At 36.1% G+C, this 14,219-nt stretch overlaps 1 protein-coding gene across 1 annotated transcript in view; it reads right to left on the reverse strand.

Annotated features, from left to right (window-relative positions):
* Positions 1-14,219, reverse strand: part of EPHA3 (EPH receptor A3) — a 132,767-nt gene that overhangs the window by 57,130 nt on the left and 61,418 nt on the right. Inside the window, exons 5-7 of the mRNA XM_032594592.1 lie at positions 12,443-12,545; positions 11,669-11,736; positions 6,290-6,415 (exon numbers count right to left, since the gene is read on the reverse strand). Of these exons, the coding sequence (XP_032450483.1) occupies positions 6,290-6,415; positions 11,669-11,736; positions 12,443-12,545 (297 nt within the window). The remainder of the gene's footprint in view (positions 1-6,289; positions 6,416-11,668; positions 11,737-12,442; positions 12,546-14,219) is intronic.

A 14,219-nucleotide genomic window follows, 5' to 3' on the forward strand; every position in this document is an offset into this window, starting at 1 on the left:
ATAATATGAAAAAGCAGGAGGAAAGTATGAAGGCTATATCTAACAGGGTTTTAGCTCCTTGTTCTCATAGCCACCATCTCCTCAGGTTAATCAACAGACCAATATAGATATTATCGGTTGAGCAGTGGATTATATTTCAGATGTTTCTAGTCATTCTGTTATTAATAAGAGGACCAATTTAGTTATATACTCAGACTCTCTGAAAATGAGAACAGAAGCATCTGCTACCAATTCATTTTATTGGAGTATTGGCATGTTGCATTATTGACATACGAGTTGTAAAGTTCTCTGAGCTTCTGGAAGGAAGAAGATGAATATAGTATTTTCAAAAAAAGGTAGCATATTTTTTCTACAGAATCACTGTAAATATTTTCAAAGTCTTCAATGAAAAATCTTGTTTTAAATGTACAATTAATCCAGAATCTACTGAATTTGGAATGTTGGTGACATTTAAATAGTCTAACCCTACTGGTATAAAATTGCCTAGAACTAGTTTGGGCACTATCTTCATATATATTGTTATTGAGAAGATTTACCCATAACTCTTTCATCCTATTTTGAACTTCCTGAGAGCAGAGGCCCTTTACATTCATTTCTCTGTCCCACTGCTTGTCATGGTAATTGCCACAAAGTAGTACCACGCATAGAATGCTCCTTGTTCAGAGAGGAATTCCTAATATTGTGCAGACTACTAGATATGATTTGTACAACACTTTAAAAAATGTTTTTTAATACCAAATGAGAGATTTTTCTGAAAAGGATTAATTGCATAATTCATTGTTAGGCTGTCTGTGGAATGGCAGAGGATTCTTGGTCCAACCTTCTCACTGTGAGTTTTTGTACAAGCTCCATGCCCCATGGCTCAGCCAGAGAGAAGCTGTCAAGAAGTGAGATGCTTCTTCTCTATATTTTGTTCAAGCAAGTGGTTCAACCCACAAAAGCAGCAGGTTGTCCTATTGATTTACCAGCTGCATTACTACAAATGACTTGCTTCTCTCCAGGAAGCTCTAAACTTCCCCAGACTTGACCCCTTTCTCAGGAATCCACTTTTGTCACTGTTTCAAAACCATGACTTATGCTGTAACTTGTCAAAGTCACATAAGGTCCAAAAGCAGTTATTTATACATTTTAAAAATAAATACCCATCAGTTGGCAACACTATGACCGATACTGAAAAACACAGAGTTATAATGCTAAATAAGGCAGGTCTAATTTCTTCCCTTTGAAGGAATACAGAGAAGATAGCAGTATCTGTGGCTAGAGTGTTCTTTAGGATTATAGGGAGAATCAGGGGTAGAGCTTGAGAACATTGATTGATCTTTTGAAATCCAAGGAAGAATATGTCATTAGAGAGTGTGAACATTAGGAGAATTGTAATAAAAGTAAATCACTGTTAGAATCTATAAGCAATACTAAGACTTCCTTTCCTTATACTGGGCTATTGGAACATTGCCAGAGAGCTCCAGTTCATGCTGCATAAACATTAACTTTGAGCAAACCATAAGAAAGCATCCATAAATACATTTCTATTTTCTGAAAGAAAGTTCTGCCGTTATCATGAGTCAATATGCTGCAATGGACCATGTATTAAATTTTCATGTTATCACCACTTATTCAATGTGACAAGTCACTTGTCAGTAGATTGCAGGACAGATAATACAGTGCTGTAGGACACAGAATGGATTCTAGGGCCTAATTGCCTCTGTCACTTACTGTGATTTTGAACTGGCATCTTTTCTTAAAATATTTATTTATTTATTTTGAGAGAGAGAGCATGCATGTGTGTGGGGAGGGGCAGAGAGAGGGAGGGGGAGAGAGAATCCCAAGCAGGCTCCAGGCTCATGAACCTTCACATCATGACCTGAACTGAAATCAACAGTTGGGTGCTCAACTGACTGAGCCAATCAGGTGCCCCTTGAACCAATGTCTTAACCTCTCTGTACCTTTCTCTCCTTATCTATAACATGGGAACACCAATTGCATCTAACTCATGAGGGTTTTTTTGTAATTAAATGAATTAATGTATGTAAAGATGCATAGTGTAATCTATGTGTTAGCCACTATTTTCTTCTTTGAGTTCAGACCCATCTTAAGAAGGATAAACTATCTATCTACTGCTAAAGAGTTAGATCACATTGAAGAGTGAATACAAAAATGCTTTTTAAAATGTCAAGTTCTGTATTAATGTTAAGAAGAGATGGTTGTGATGATGATGGTGATAACAAGGTTAATGTCATGCTGGACAAGTATTTGTAAAGGGCAGCATTTTGTAAAAGTCCTTCACTGGAGAGATCAGAGGAAGAGTTCAAATTTCAAGTGGGTCAATTAGCGTTCCTTTCCTTCTCAAGGAAATATCTGACATATGTAAATGTATATCTACCTTCAAAATTCAGAAAATGTTTCAGTAATGCTAATTTTTAAAAACCCCCAAACTCTGAAATGTGATTATTTCATCCGATAAATACTAGAAATGGTCACCAAGATGTTATACTAAACATAGAAATGGTAAACATTAATTCATTTATCTTCCTAATCAACAACTGTGTTGGAAAAATTAACAAATTTGGGCAAATGCAATGCCCGATCTTTCCACCTAGCCAAATTTTACATGGTCTTATTCAATTTGCTCTGAACCTATAAGAAAACACACACACACACACGAACACAAAAAACAAAAACCTTAGATCCTGTCATTTCTAAGTAAAAGCACAACTATAAGATCACTTGGAAAGCACTGCTTGATTGTTTAATCCAATAACTGCAGTAGTTTTCATTTGTCCTTTGAAATAAAGTATGTTTTATGGGACTGGGTACACTATATTCTGATTTAAGATGCACAACACAAAATTGTTCAAAATAAAATTTCTTACACTCATTTCATCTAAAATAGAAGAAAAAATCTACTTGTGTTTAAGTAGAATGATACTCTTCCCTCGCTTCACATTCCATTCTCCTACTCTTTTAATAAAAGAAGCATAATGAAAATACGTATTGAACAATTTTGATGTGTCAACTAAGCACTGGTCATAAATTATCTCAATTAATCCTCACAAAAATGTTAGAAGAAGGCACTAGTGTAATTATCAGTGTCTAATATGGAGTTTGAAATTGGAAAAAAAAAGGATTCAAATTTTGGTTTCCCAACGAATAACCATGTGCCTACAGGTCATTCAGATTTTTAGATCTTGTTTTCTCATCTAGAGAAATGGAGACAATAACTATCTAAAATTAAATACCATGTGAATGCCTAGCATAGGAGTTAAATATATTCTACTTTCAGAAATTTTCAGTATTTAATCCTGAAATACTGGTTGGATTGAAGAGTAAAACTGGGAATTTTAGTCATTGTGCATTCCATTATTTAAAAATTTACTACTTTGAGAAAGTTAATTTGTGGCTTAATTTTAATTTTGTTATTTAAATTTGTTATTTGGTATTTGGTATAATTCTTCTGATTATCCAATGTATAAATGAGTTTCTGTTATTCCTGTTTTTCTGTATGAAACCTCTGACAGAAAATTAGAGAATTAGCCCACACAAATAGGGTCTTTCTTCATATTTGACTGTGAAAGTTCTGTCATTGACCACAAGATTCAGCCTTTTAAAAATGGAAGATAACTGCTAATCATTTTAGTATAATTATAAATTTTTTATGCACAACATTACTTTAAAAATTTTTAAAGGATATAGGAAATGAGTAAGTGTATAAATGCAAGAAGGCTTGCCATGAATAGGTTGTTATTGGAGTAGTTGTGGAAATGGGTAGTATTATACTATACTATCCATTATACTATTAGACAATTTCAGCTACTTTTGTAGATATTTTATATTTTGCAAAAGAAAATGTTAAGAAAAATTGATAGCTTTCAAAATCTTGATTTCATATTCTACCCTTGAAAGGCTAATCAAGACAGACTAGAATTGGATGCATACAATATTATATCTTCCAGGAGAAGAATAATCGACCTTGAAGATATACTTGTTTGCAAACAAAACAGGCATAGTTTTATTGTCCTTAGGAAAAGGAAAATAAGGAAAATGAGGATATTGGCTGAAAAATCTTGAAAATGGAGCACATTTTTTACAAATATGTTTGAAGAAAGAAATGAACAAAGTTGATCTGTCCTGATCTTTCATGAGCATCAGGGACTGATTGTTCAATGATTTAGTGTAAGTAGCCTTTCCTTTTGTTTTATTTATCAGATACCATTTTGTAAGGTTTATTTGAGAGAGAGAGAGAGAGAGAGAGAGAGAGAGCGAGCAGGGGAGGGGCAGAGAAAGAGGAAGACACAGAATCTGAAGCAGGCTCCAGTCTCTGAGCTGTCAGCACAGAGCTCAACGCGGGGCTTGAACTCACAAACTGTGAGATCATGATCTGAGCCAAAGTAGGACACTCGACCTACTGAGCCACGCAGACGCCCCTCAGATACCATTATTAATGAGTGCGTCTTGTCTCACACCACTGTGTTCTAGCGTTATCAGTAACATCTCTCTAGATAAGCTTTTACTAGTGGAAAGGGTCCCAAAGTTCAAGGTCCCCATGTGTCTGTCTGGCCTCTAGACACTGGCTGAGCATAAATGAGTTTCTCCTTCTCATATCGTTTGATTGTGCAAAGTCTTTGTGCTACGTATGCTCCTGAGGTTTCCATGCTGGAGAACAGTGCACTCTTGTGGGACAATAGTAACACCAGAGCTACAAGAACCACGTGCACCACAGAGCAGTTTACAAAGCAGAAGTGTACAAATGAAAGAGAGTAACCGATATTTATTTGTGTTCACTGGATTAAGCACAGATATATGATGAATGTGTGTATTCTTAAGTCTTAATTGTGGAAAAAGAAGCGCATGCTTTATTTTCCTTTTATGAATTACTAGTTTCATATTAGAATATCACCTGCACAGGTGAGTTTTAGCAGGCTGAAATACTAATAAAGTTAGAGAAGATTTACTAAATTATCATTTCATTTAGATAATATGAATTACTCAGATTTTCCTGCTTGAATAATAAATACTGCTACCTTTCTAAATACTGCTTTGTTGTATAGAAAAACAGAGAAAATTATATGCACATTTGTGTAAAGAAGCATCCGTCATAAATATAGTACTTGAAGGAAACATGATCTGATGCTACTCACTATTCAATGAGCTGGTTTCTCAGGCCTTCTATTTCCCACATCAACATAACTACTTTGCATTTGTTTTTAAAAAAATTTTTTTTTCAACGTTTATTTATTTTTGGGACAGAGAGAGACAGAGCATGAACGGGGGAGGGGCAGAGAGAGAGGGAGACACAGAATCGGAAACAGGCTCCAGGCTCTGAGCCATCAGCCCAGAGCCTGACACGGGGCTCGAACTCCCGGACCGCGAGATCGTGACCTGGCTGAAGTCGGACGCTTAACCGACTGCGCCACCCAGGCGCCCCGCATTTGTTTTTAAAATAATATTGAAGAACGAGATGGTGGAGCAGAACTATTGTACAAGATTGTTTATTTTCACTTTTGAGTAGTAGTTTTAATCAAATGCACACTGAATGTCAGTGGATGTCCCTGTGTTTATGTGTAAATGTAAAAATAGTGTTATTTTATAAGTATCTGTAACTTTTATTGGAAAAAGGCAACTGCTATTCACAGTCACTCCAGAGCTGTTTGTTAATGGGATTATAATTGAGTCCATTAATGATTAGATTGAAGATGTATCTATATGAAAACAAACTTCGACAAAAATTTAAACTATATAAAGTTATAGGCAAGTATTAAAATGGAGCACTTTATGTTATTTAAACTATCCACTCAAAATAGTTTTGAGGAAGTTTGTGTAAAATGCGTCATTGATGATTTTACTTTGTGTCGCCTTTTTACTGTAATTCCAAAGAGGATTCTAAAATTGCCTGTTTTACAAACTCAAAATTTTCACTTAGTGAGCTTGTTTAAAGTAAGACGCACTTTTATCCTGTTATCCCTGTTTAGTCAAATAGGCTTTGTGACACATGATCGGCATAGTCAGGGGAAGACTGAGCTATTGAGGCTGCCGCCTCTGAAATTCAATAAATAAAAAGCTGGCCATGGTCTGTGAGTCTGCAAGTCTGGCACCTTTGAAATCATTACATTCCATTAAATGCTCCTTCATTTATTTATTGCCTGCCTTTGATGTTGAAATCAGAAAAATGTCCCTTTTCACAGCAGTATAACTTAGGCTTGAGAAATTGCACATTCTTAGGCAGCATTCTTATTCATAGTTGCAAACTTGTAATTAACATGTAGATAGAGAGTGGGGTTACTGTGGTGGTTACCTGCTCCAACAACTTTGTCAATGGATATGTTGGTGGCATCCAGTTCCTTAGCAAACTCATGAACCGCTTGGGTAGGGTCTTCGTATGTGTGTGGGTCAACGTAAGTCCTGAGACCTGGAAGTTTTACTGTTTAAGGGAAGGAAGAAAGGCATTATTGTAAAAACTGATTTATAAAAACTTTACTGAGAAAATTTTATAACCATATTATTAGTGAAAAAATATCCCTATTACCATAAAGTGAACCAAATGTTAGTTTATTCTGCAATTGGCAGAGAGGTTGGACTATGCATTGAACGATTTAAGAAACACAATTCCCCATAATGAAACAAAGAGTAACCACAATGAACTTTCTCAGCAAAAACACTACAAGGAAAATGAACATTCAAAAAGGGGAATCTCAAGGAGAAGATTGAGTAGATCCAGTAATTATACCATCAGCCGTAGTGAGTGCACGCTATGACACATTTATGATTCTACAAATAGTGCCGTAAACAAGTATTTATGAAAATGCCACATCTGACAATAAATCAAAGTTTGGGAAATATTTTCAAAAGGCAGTACAGTGACTAAAATTATAGATAAATTAATTAAAGGATATAAAACGGCATGCCTTTTGTCTGACACTATTCTGCTCTTAGTAACATTCACAATCAAACTCATCCCTTGTAATTATAGATATACTTAAACCTGTGAGGATATGCATATATGATATGGGTATTATATGAATATACTAACATAATATAAAATTACTGAAATCTTACTGTGTAGCTTTTCAGCATAAAGGCAATACAAATTCTCTATATTTTAATAATGGTGCCAAAAAGCTAAATCCCAAACATAAATTACATTTTTAGCCTATTAAATATAAACCTCCTTCATAATATGTATATTTATTTAATAATTCTGAAGGTGAAAATTTTTTGTGATGTTCTATAATTAAAATAGCATGGATAAAAGATATAGGAGAATCATTTTGGATTTGATTTAATATTAATGAGATTTCTATTATTTGGAAAAAATAAGTCATATTAGAAATAATTTGGAATGTTTAATAAACTAAATTTCTCTACAGTAAAACTAATTTTTTAAGTAAGCTTTATGCCCAATGTGGGGCTTAAACTCATGACCCGGAGAGATCAAGTCGTATGTTCTACCAACTGAGTCAACCAGTCACCCTTAAAACTAAATTTTTATAAAAGGGAACTTAGGATCTATTAAAGTACATAAACATGATCTAACACTAAAAGATATAGTATATGTATTTATATGATAGATTTTTGTTTTTAATTTTGGTAATTTTTTTAAAATTGGTAAAAAATATTGTTTTAGCAAGGGGCAGGAATGCATAATAGTGATTGTTTTTTTCATTTATGACCCTATATTATTGAAGGATATTTTTTATCCTAAAGTAACAAGTAAAATCAGATGTTATCTTTTACAGTATCCCTTTATAATGAAAGCATCTTAATGGCAAATTGCAACTGAACATTCAGTGATGACCAAAGAGGTCTCTGACTCATTTTGTAGTTTGCATGAAATGGATGTAGAGACTGATGACAGCAATTATTCCAGAGAGCCTTCAGCACGATGGACAGTAGGCCAACGGGTCCAGCATTTCATGGTTCGGGCTGAGAAATGATCAGTTCATTGACATACAGGACATCTTCATGAATTCCCTGGTTACACCACATAATAAGTTATGTTCCTGCAAAGTATCCATAAAGGTTTCAAGAGATGAAATAGAGGCATAAGAATAAATGGATTATAAAAAATAAGTGGTGGTTGGGAAGTAAAAATTCAATTTTCCTCAGTTACTTCTCCAGATGATTTTTGAGACTCTAGAATAGAAATGGGAGGGTCAGGAAGCAAATGGAGAAGAAAGGCTAAAGCTCCTCCTACTTGGCCTGTGTTGACATTGGCACTGCATGCAATACAACAGCCTCTCCATCCTGAGGCCAAGTGCAGATTATCGAGAAGACACCAATTTGAAGGTTACCTCCACAGAACTGGGGAAATGACAAGTCCTTTGCTCTTGCTTTGGGTAAACTGTGAGTAGAGCAGCTTTTGAAGTAAGAACTTTTGAAGCTTTTCTATTCTGAACAGCTCAGCAAAAAGAATTAGCTAGGTGTCAGAGAACGAAAGCTCTTGAATACTTGTTATTCAAGTGCTCGGCACAAGTGCCTGTTATGGTGTTAATGCTCAATAAATGATAGAGATTACGGACATTGTGTGTATTTTGATGTTAAGAATGTTTATTCAAATTATTAATACGATTGAGGTTTCTGGAGACAGGATTTGAGCCAGAAATGTCCATTCCTTTTGAGCTCCCAGATCAGTTTGCAAGCTTCTGCCATTATTGTAAACATCATTGCTTCCTATAAAAACACATGGCAGAGTCACTCTTTAGTTCAGTGGTCTATTATAATTTATTATTTCACTAAAACTATTTCTAATATTATCAGTACTAAAACACTTTACCCTTAAAATAAGCAAACAGATTAAGGAAAGCTATGATACTTTTCTTGCTTAAGAGTAAGGAAAACAGCAAAAGTAACTGTAGACTTACTAAAATATGTTAGGGAATAAAGTTCTGCCGGAATCTTTTTGTATAATAAGTTTAGTTACATTTTAATAAAAGCTCACATCAAAGGGAGACTGGGATATATGATCATCCAGTTTTGATTTATCTCTAGTAATTGTACAGTAAAGGACCAGAAGATAAGGAAATTTAGTATTCCTTTTCAAGTAAAAAAAATAAGGTAAAAATTGGGGCACCTGGGTGGCTCAGTCAGTTCAGTGTCTGACTTTGGCTCAGGTCATGATCTCATGGTTCCTGGGTTCAAGCCCTGCATTGGGCTCTGTGCTGACAGCTCAGAGCCTGGAGCCTACTTCAGATTCTGTGTCTCCCTCTCTTTCTGCCCTCCCCCCACTCTCTCAAAAATAAATAAACATTAGCAAAATTTTTAAGTAAGGTAAAAATTATTTTTAAAAAAATGAAAAATTTTCTTGTAAACAATTACAAATGTGTTAACCTTGCTGAACTTAAGGAAATCAATTTGGAAGCAATTTACTAGTATCAGAATTTACAAAGACCATTATAAAGTGAGTTGTCAGAAACAATGTCTAACATTTTAAATAAATACTAGCGTTAAACAGCCTTGAATTGTGCTTTAGAGTGACCCTTCTATACCTGTCAGCCCTAGAGAGTATATGTATCACTAAATAATCTGAAAATTCAGTCGCCTTTCCCTACTAAAATCGAATTCATTGCAATTAAATAAAATCATATAAATTGCTTTTCTATCCACACGAAATTTGGGAAACAATACAAATATAAACACACACATCCCCAAGTTAAATGGCCTGTTCACTGTGGGAGCTTTGGCTGCTGACTTTTAACTGCTGACCCCAGAAGTGCCAGGAATCAGGTGATGCAGGATACAAGGCACATAATCCCTTCACACCAATAATTAAGGGCAACATACAGAGTAACTGGGCTGTGTCAAGAAAACCAGATAATAAACACATGCACACGTGTTAAGCTGTACTACTTTACAGCTCGTTCTGTGCAAACACAATAATTTACATTTCCATTTTACCAGCATGAGTTGCCCTAAGGATAGCAAAAAATAAAAAGGCCTAGCCAGAGAGGGCAAGGGGACAGGATCTTAGGAGGTGAAACACATTTCTTTCCTTTTGAAGCAATATTATAGGATTTGTAACAAGACTGGAGGGAATAGTTCATAGCTAGAGCTTTTTAAAGTAATACCAAATAAATGGTCTGAAATAAACCAGCTGTAGCACTAAGACGCAGAAAGTTTATGACATGCATATAAGTTATTTTATGCCCTTACAGCTAGGATAAAATGCATTTCTTTTTTGTTTGTCTATCATAAAGACATTGTACATTTGAGGAAAATTAAAGTTTCAACCAATTCCACCAGAAAAAACAAGAGCTAAAACAGACTGGAGTGATAGAGGAACGTGCTTACCATTGAGACACAGAAATTTATCATTGTTCCAAATTCATGAGATTTACAATTCCGATATTAAAAGACCCAAATCAGTACTGTTTTACTCTAAAGACAATATTTACATTGACTATCCAACTCAAATTAGGAACAGTTTAATCCACAGGAATGTGACTGCTCTAATTTATGCATGGCAGCTGTGACTCAGTGTTTCTGGGGGGGACCATGAAAAAAGCTATATAAGCCTCCTGCAATTTGTTCATTCATTCTCTTAAAGTAATCTAAAATGATGAGATGTTGCCATGAGGAAGGTAGCGCTTTGGCTTTTGTGAATTATTCTGTGATGACTACAATGAGAAGGATAGAACAAACCATGCCCTTTGTAAACTCTGTCACTGTGTCCAGCTCACATCAGTTTACATTTTGGAACACATTCTCTTTTTCTTTTTTTGCAAGCTACTGTGTGCCTCCTGCATGTTAGCAACAGGTAATCAAGCTGTTACTTGAGTTATAAGGGGAGCTATAGTTTTTAGATGCAAAACCAATGACGGATATGAAGTATCACGCTGAACTGAAAATAATTTTACAAGGCAATAGCGAATCAAAGAAAGTGATGCTTACAGGACTACGTCAGTCATATTGAGACGATCTGAGAGCACGAAAGTATGAGTTTAGTCTGCACTAATTTCCATAAGAACATGCTATTCCCTTTGAGTCCACTGATTAGTAATTGCCACATCGTTTGGAAAATCAAAATGCCTGGGATGATTTGTTTTGCCAGAAGAAGAAAAAAAAGAGTCAGTCCTCTTATTAGATATAAACACTTTGCTTCCCAAAAGAGTATTTCCTTTAGAAAATATTAAAAGGAGACGAAATTGCTTGGTATTAACATTCGAGGGAAAAGTGCTGGCTTTCCGACCAGTTAGGTATCGTGTAACTCCAAAATAAACAGTTTATTTTAAAGGCTCTCTCCTGGTTGGTTGACAAAATAGACTACGGCGTTTCACATAAACAGAGGCTGTTTATATTTATTTGGGAGTTCGGAAAGGGACAAGGTTCCTATTTAGATTTTAGCGAAGGACGAGAAATAAGGAAATGGAAGATACGCTTTGCCTTTCAGCTACGCAGAGCTGACTAGAGTACATACTCCCCATCATGTACATTATTTGGCTATAAACCATAGGTTATCCTTCACTTTGCTGAAGGATGCTGAAATGTGACCATGCAAAAATTACTTCATGCAGAGCCATGAATTTCCTTCCCCATTTTAAATTAATTTAATCTGCTCAATTCTTTCCTAAAACTCCTTTTGCATTCTCTGCTTTGTGGGCAAGTTATCCAATTATGTATCAATAAGGCTAAAACTAGAATGGCGAAACCAAAGCACCAAAACAGCTTAGGCACTTACAATGTCCATTCCCAAAATGAAGTCTTTTTTCATCAGCACCATGTTTTGACTTGTTATAGCCACAGAACCTGGAGGGAAGTCAGGGGAAGAGAACACAGAAGGAAAATATATGAAAGCAATTATCTATGCTCAGAATGTGCAAAGCACACACACACACACAAAAATAAGGCATTTTCCTCAAACAATTAAATGCTTTAGTGAAAGTTTAATGACTTCATATTTTCTAAATCCTTTATAGAAAGCCTCTTTCTCTGGGGACTCTGGAAAGCTGCCTAATGAGGAGATATGCAGAGTTGCTTCCCCACTGTGCAGACCCCTTCAGTTCAGTTTTTATAATGGCCTTAGAAAGTGTTTATAGTATTTTTTTTTAACAACTGCTGTTAGAATGAATGAAGGGTAAAGTCTCCATTGTCGGCGATTAGTGCTGTGCTGCCTTACCAGTGTTCTGGGTGAGAAAGTGGCAGGGAAATCTGGGGTGTATTTCAAGAGTGAGAGAACAATTGGAAAAAGAGACTAAAAACCGCAAACGAGGTCAAAAGGGAGAAGCGGTATGAGGTTGAAAAGTGGGGCAGGAATTTCATGGAAAAAAAAAAAAGAAAATCAAAACTAAAGATGGAGAAACAAAAGAAAGGGAAGGGAAGAAAGAATAGATACAAGCAGAGACATTCTTAGTTGTTAAAATACTTCATTGACCACAGTCTTCAGATTGTAGCCGCAATTCAGGGGAGCGAGCAGAGCAATAATGAGTGGCTGTAAAAGAGACCGCAAACTCACCTCCCTATCAAAACGTAGGTGACCACTGTGAGGAGAATAATGGCCACTGCCGCTGAAATGGCAATCATTACCACTTGGCTGTTTTCACCGGAGATGGAGAAAGCTGGGGGTGGAAGAGAAAAAGAAGAAAAGGCCAGGCATTAACACACCATAACTAACATCGGCATGGAAAAGCTGATAAATTCAGTCATAGTTACTCTGCTTTTACCTAAAATGTGGCTTCCTGCTTCATACAGTGTAAACAGAATTCCCTGCGTTAGTGTAAAAACAGACAGTGCCTATAAGGGTGCTTGAAATTTCCAATTAATAAGATAAGATACTCTCTTTCAATGGCATCAATCAAACACTACTTGAGTGCAGAACTTTGGGAAACATCCTGGACTGGTTTTCTGTAGGCTTACTGCAAAGAAACTCATTGGATACACCAGAAGTTATCAGAGGAACATAGTGAACAGGTCAGATTTCCCTGAATGAAATTATAAAAGATTCCTATTTTTTTTTTTTAATGTTGATTTATTTCTGAGAGAGAGAAGACAGAGCATGCGCGGGGGAGGGGCAGAGAGAGAGGGAGATACAGAATCCGAAGCAGGCTCCAGGCTCCGAGCTGTCAGCACAAAGCCCAGTATAGGGCTCAAAGAGACAAAAGTTGAGATCAGACCTGAGCTGAAGTCGGATGCTTAACCCACTAGGCCACCCAGGTGCCCTAAAAGCTTTCTAAACAAGCTTAATTATCTTGCAATATCTAGAGTTATTCAAATGTTTTTTTTTTCGTTTTCTTCGTTTTTTTTTTTTTTTTTTTTTTTTTTAACACATACCACCAAAAAATTGCTCTCCTACCTTTGTGAATGTCTCATCACTTACTCACCTAAAAATAGTCCGGGAGTCAAACCTGGCCTGCTACCAGTTTTTGTATACCTCAGGAGCTTAGAATGTTTTCACATTTGCTTCATGGTTGTAAAAAGTCAAAAGAAGATTTTTGACACGTAGAAATTATGTAAAATTCAAAATTTGGTGTCCATAAGTAAAGTTGTATTGGAGCACAGCCACATTCATTTGTGTATTATCTATGGCTGCTTTTATGCTACAATAGCCAAGTTGAGTAAGAGCACAGAGGCTGTCTACACACACAGCCTAAAATATTTATTATCTAGCCCTTTACAGAAAAAGTCTACTGACCCTTGAGCTAGACCAGTGCTTCTCTAACTTCAATGTTCATTCAAACCACTTGGAATCTTTTGGAAAAGAAGTTTCTGATTCAGTCGGTCTAGAGTGGGGGCTGAAACTGTGCTTTTCTTTTTTTAAATTTATTTTATTTTATTTTAGAGGGGTGTAGGGGAGAGGGCAGAGAGACAGAGACAGAGAGAAAGAGAGAGAGAGAGAGAGAGAGAGAGAGAGAGAGAGAGAGAGAGAACCTTAAGCAGGCTCTAGACTCAACACGGAGCTTGGTGCAGGGCTCGACATGGGGTTCAATCCCATGGCGCTGGGATCATGATCTGAGCCAAAATCAAGAGTTGGACACTGAGCCACCCAGGTGCCCTGAGACGGTGCTTTCCTTATGAGCTTCCAGTGATGCTGATGCTGGCTGATTCCAGACCATGTTTCGAGTAGCAAGGATAGAGAACACAAATACGAAATCATCTTGTCTTCTCCCTCACCTCATCATTCACTATCCAATTAATCACCAAACTGTTTTAAGTGTTTTTTAGTTCATGTCTTCATTTCTCTTCTGGATTACAATTAGAAAATCCTAATTGGTCTTTATTTGCATGTCTTTCCT

The sequence above is a fragment of the Lynx canadensis genome, chromosome C2 (genome assembly GCF_007474595.2).
Source record: "Lynx canadensis isolate LIC74 chromosome C2, mLynCan4.pri.v2, whole genome shotgun sequence".
In the NCBI taxonomy this organism is placed as follows: Eukaryota; Metazoa; Chordata; class Mammalia; order Carnivora; family Felidae; genus Lynx; species Lynx canadensis.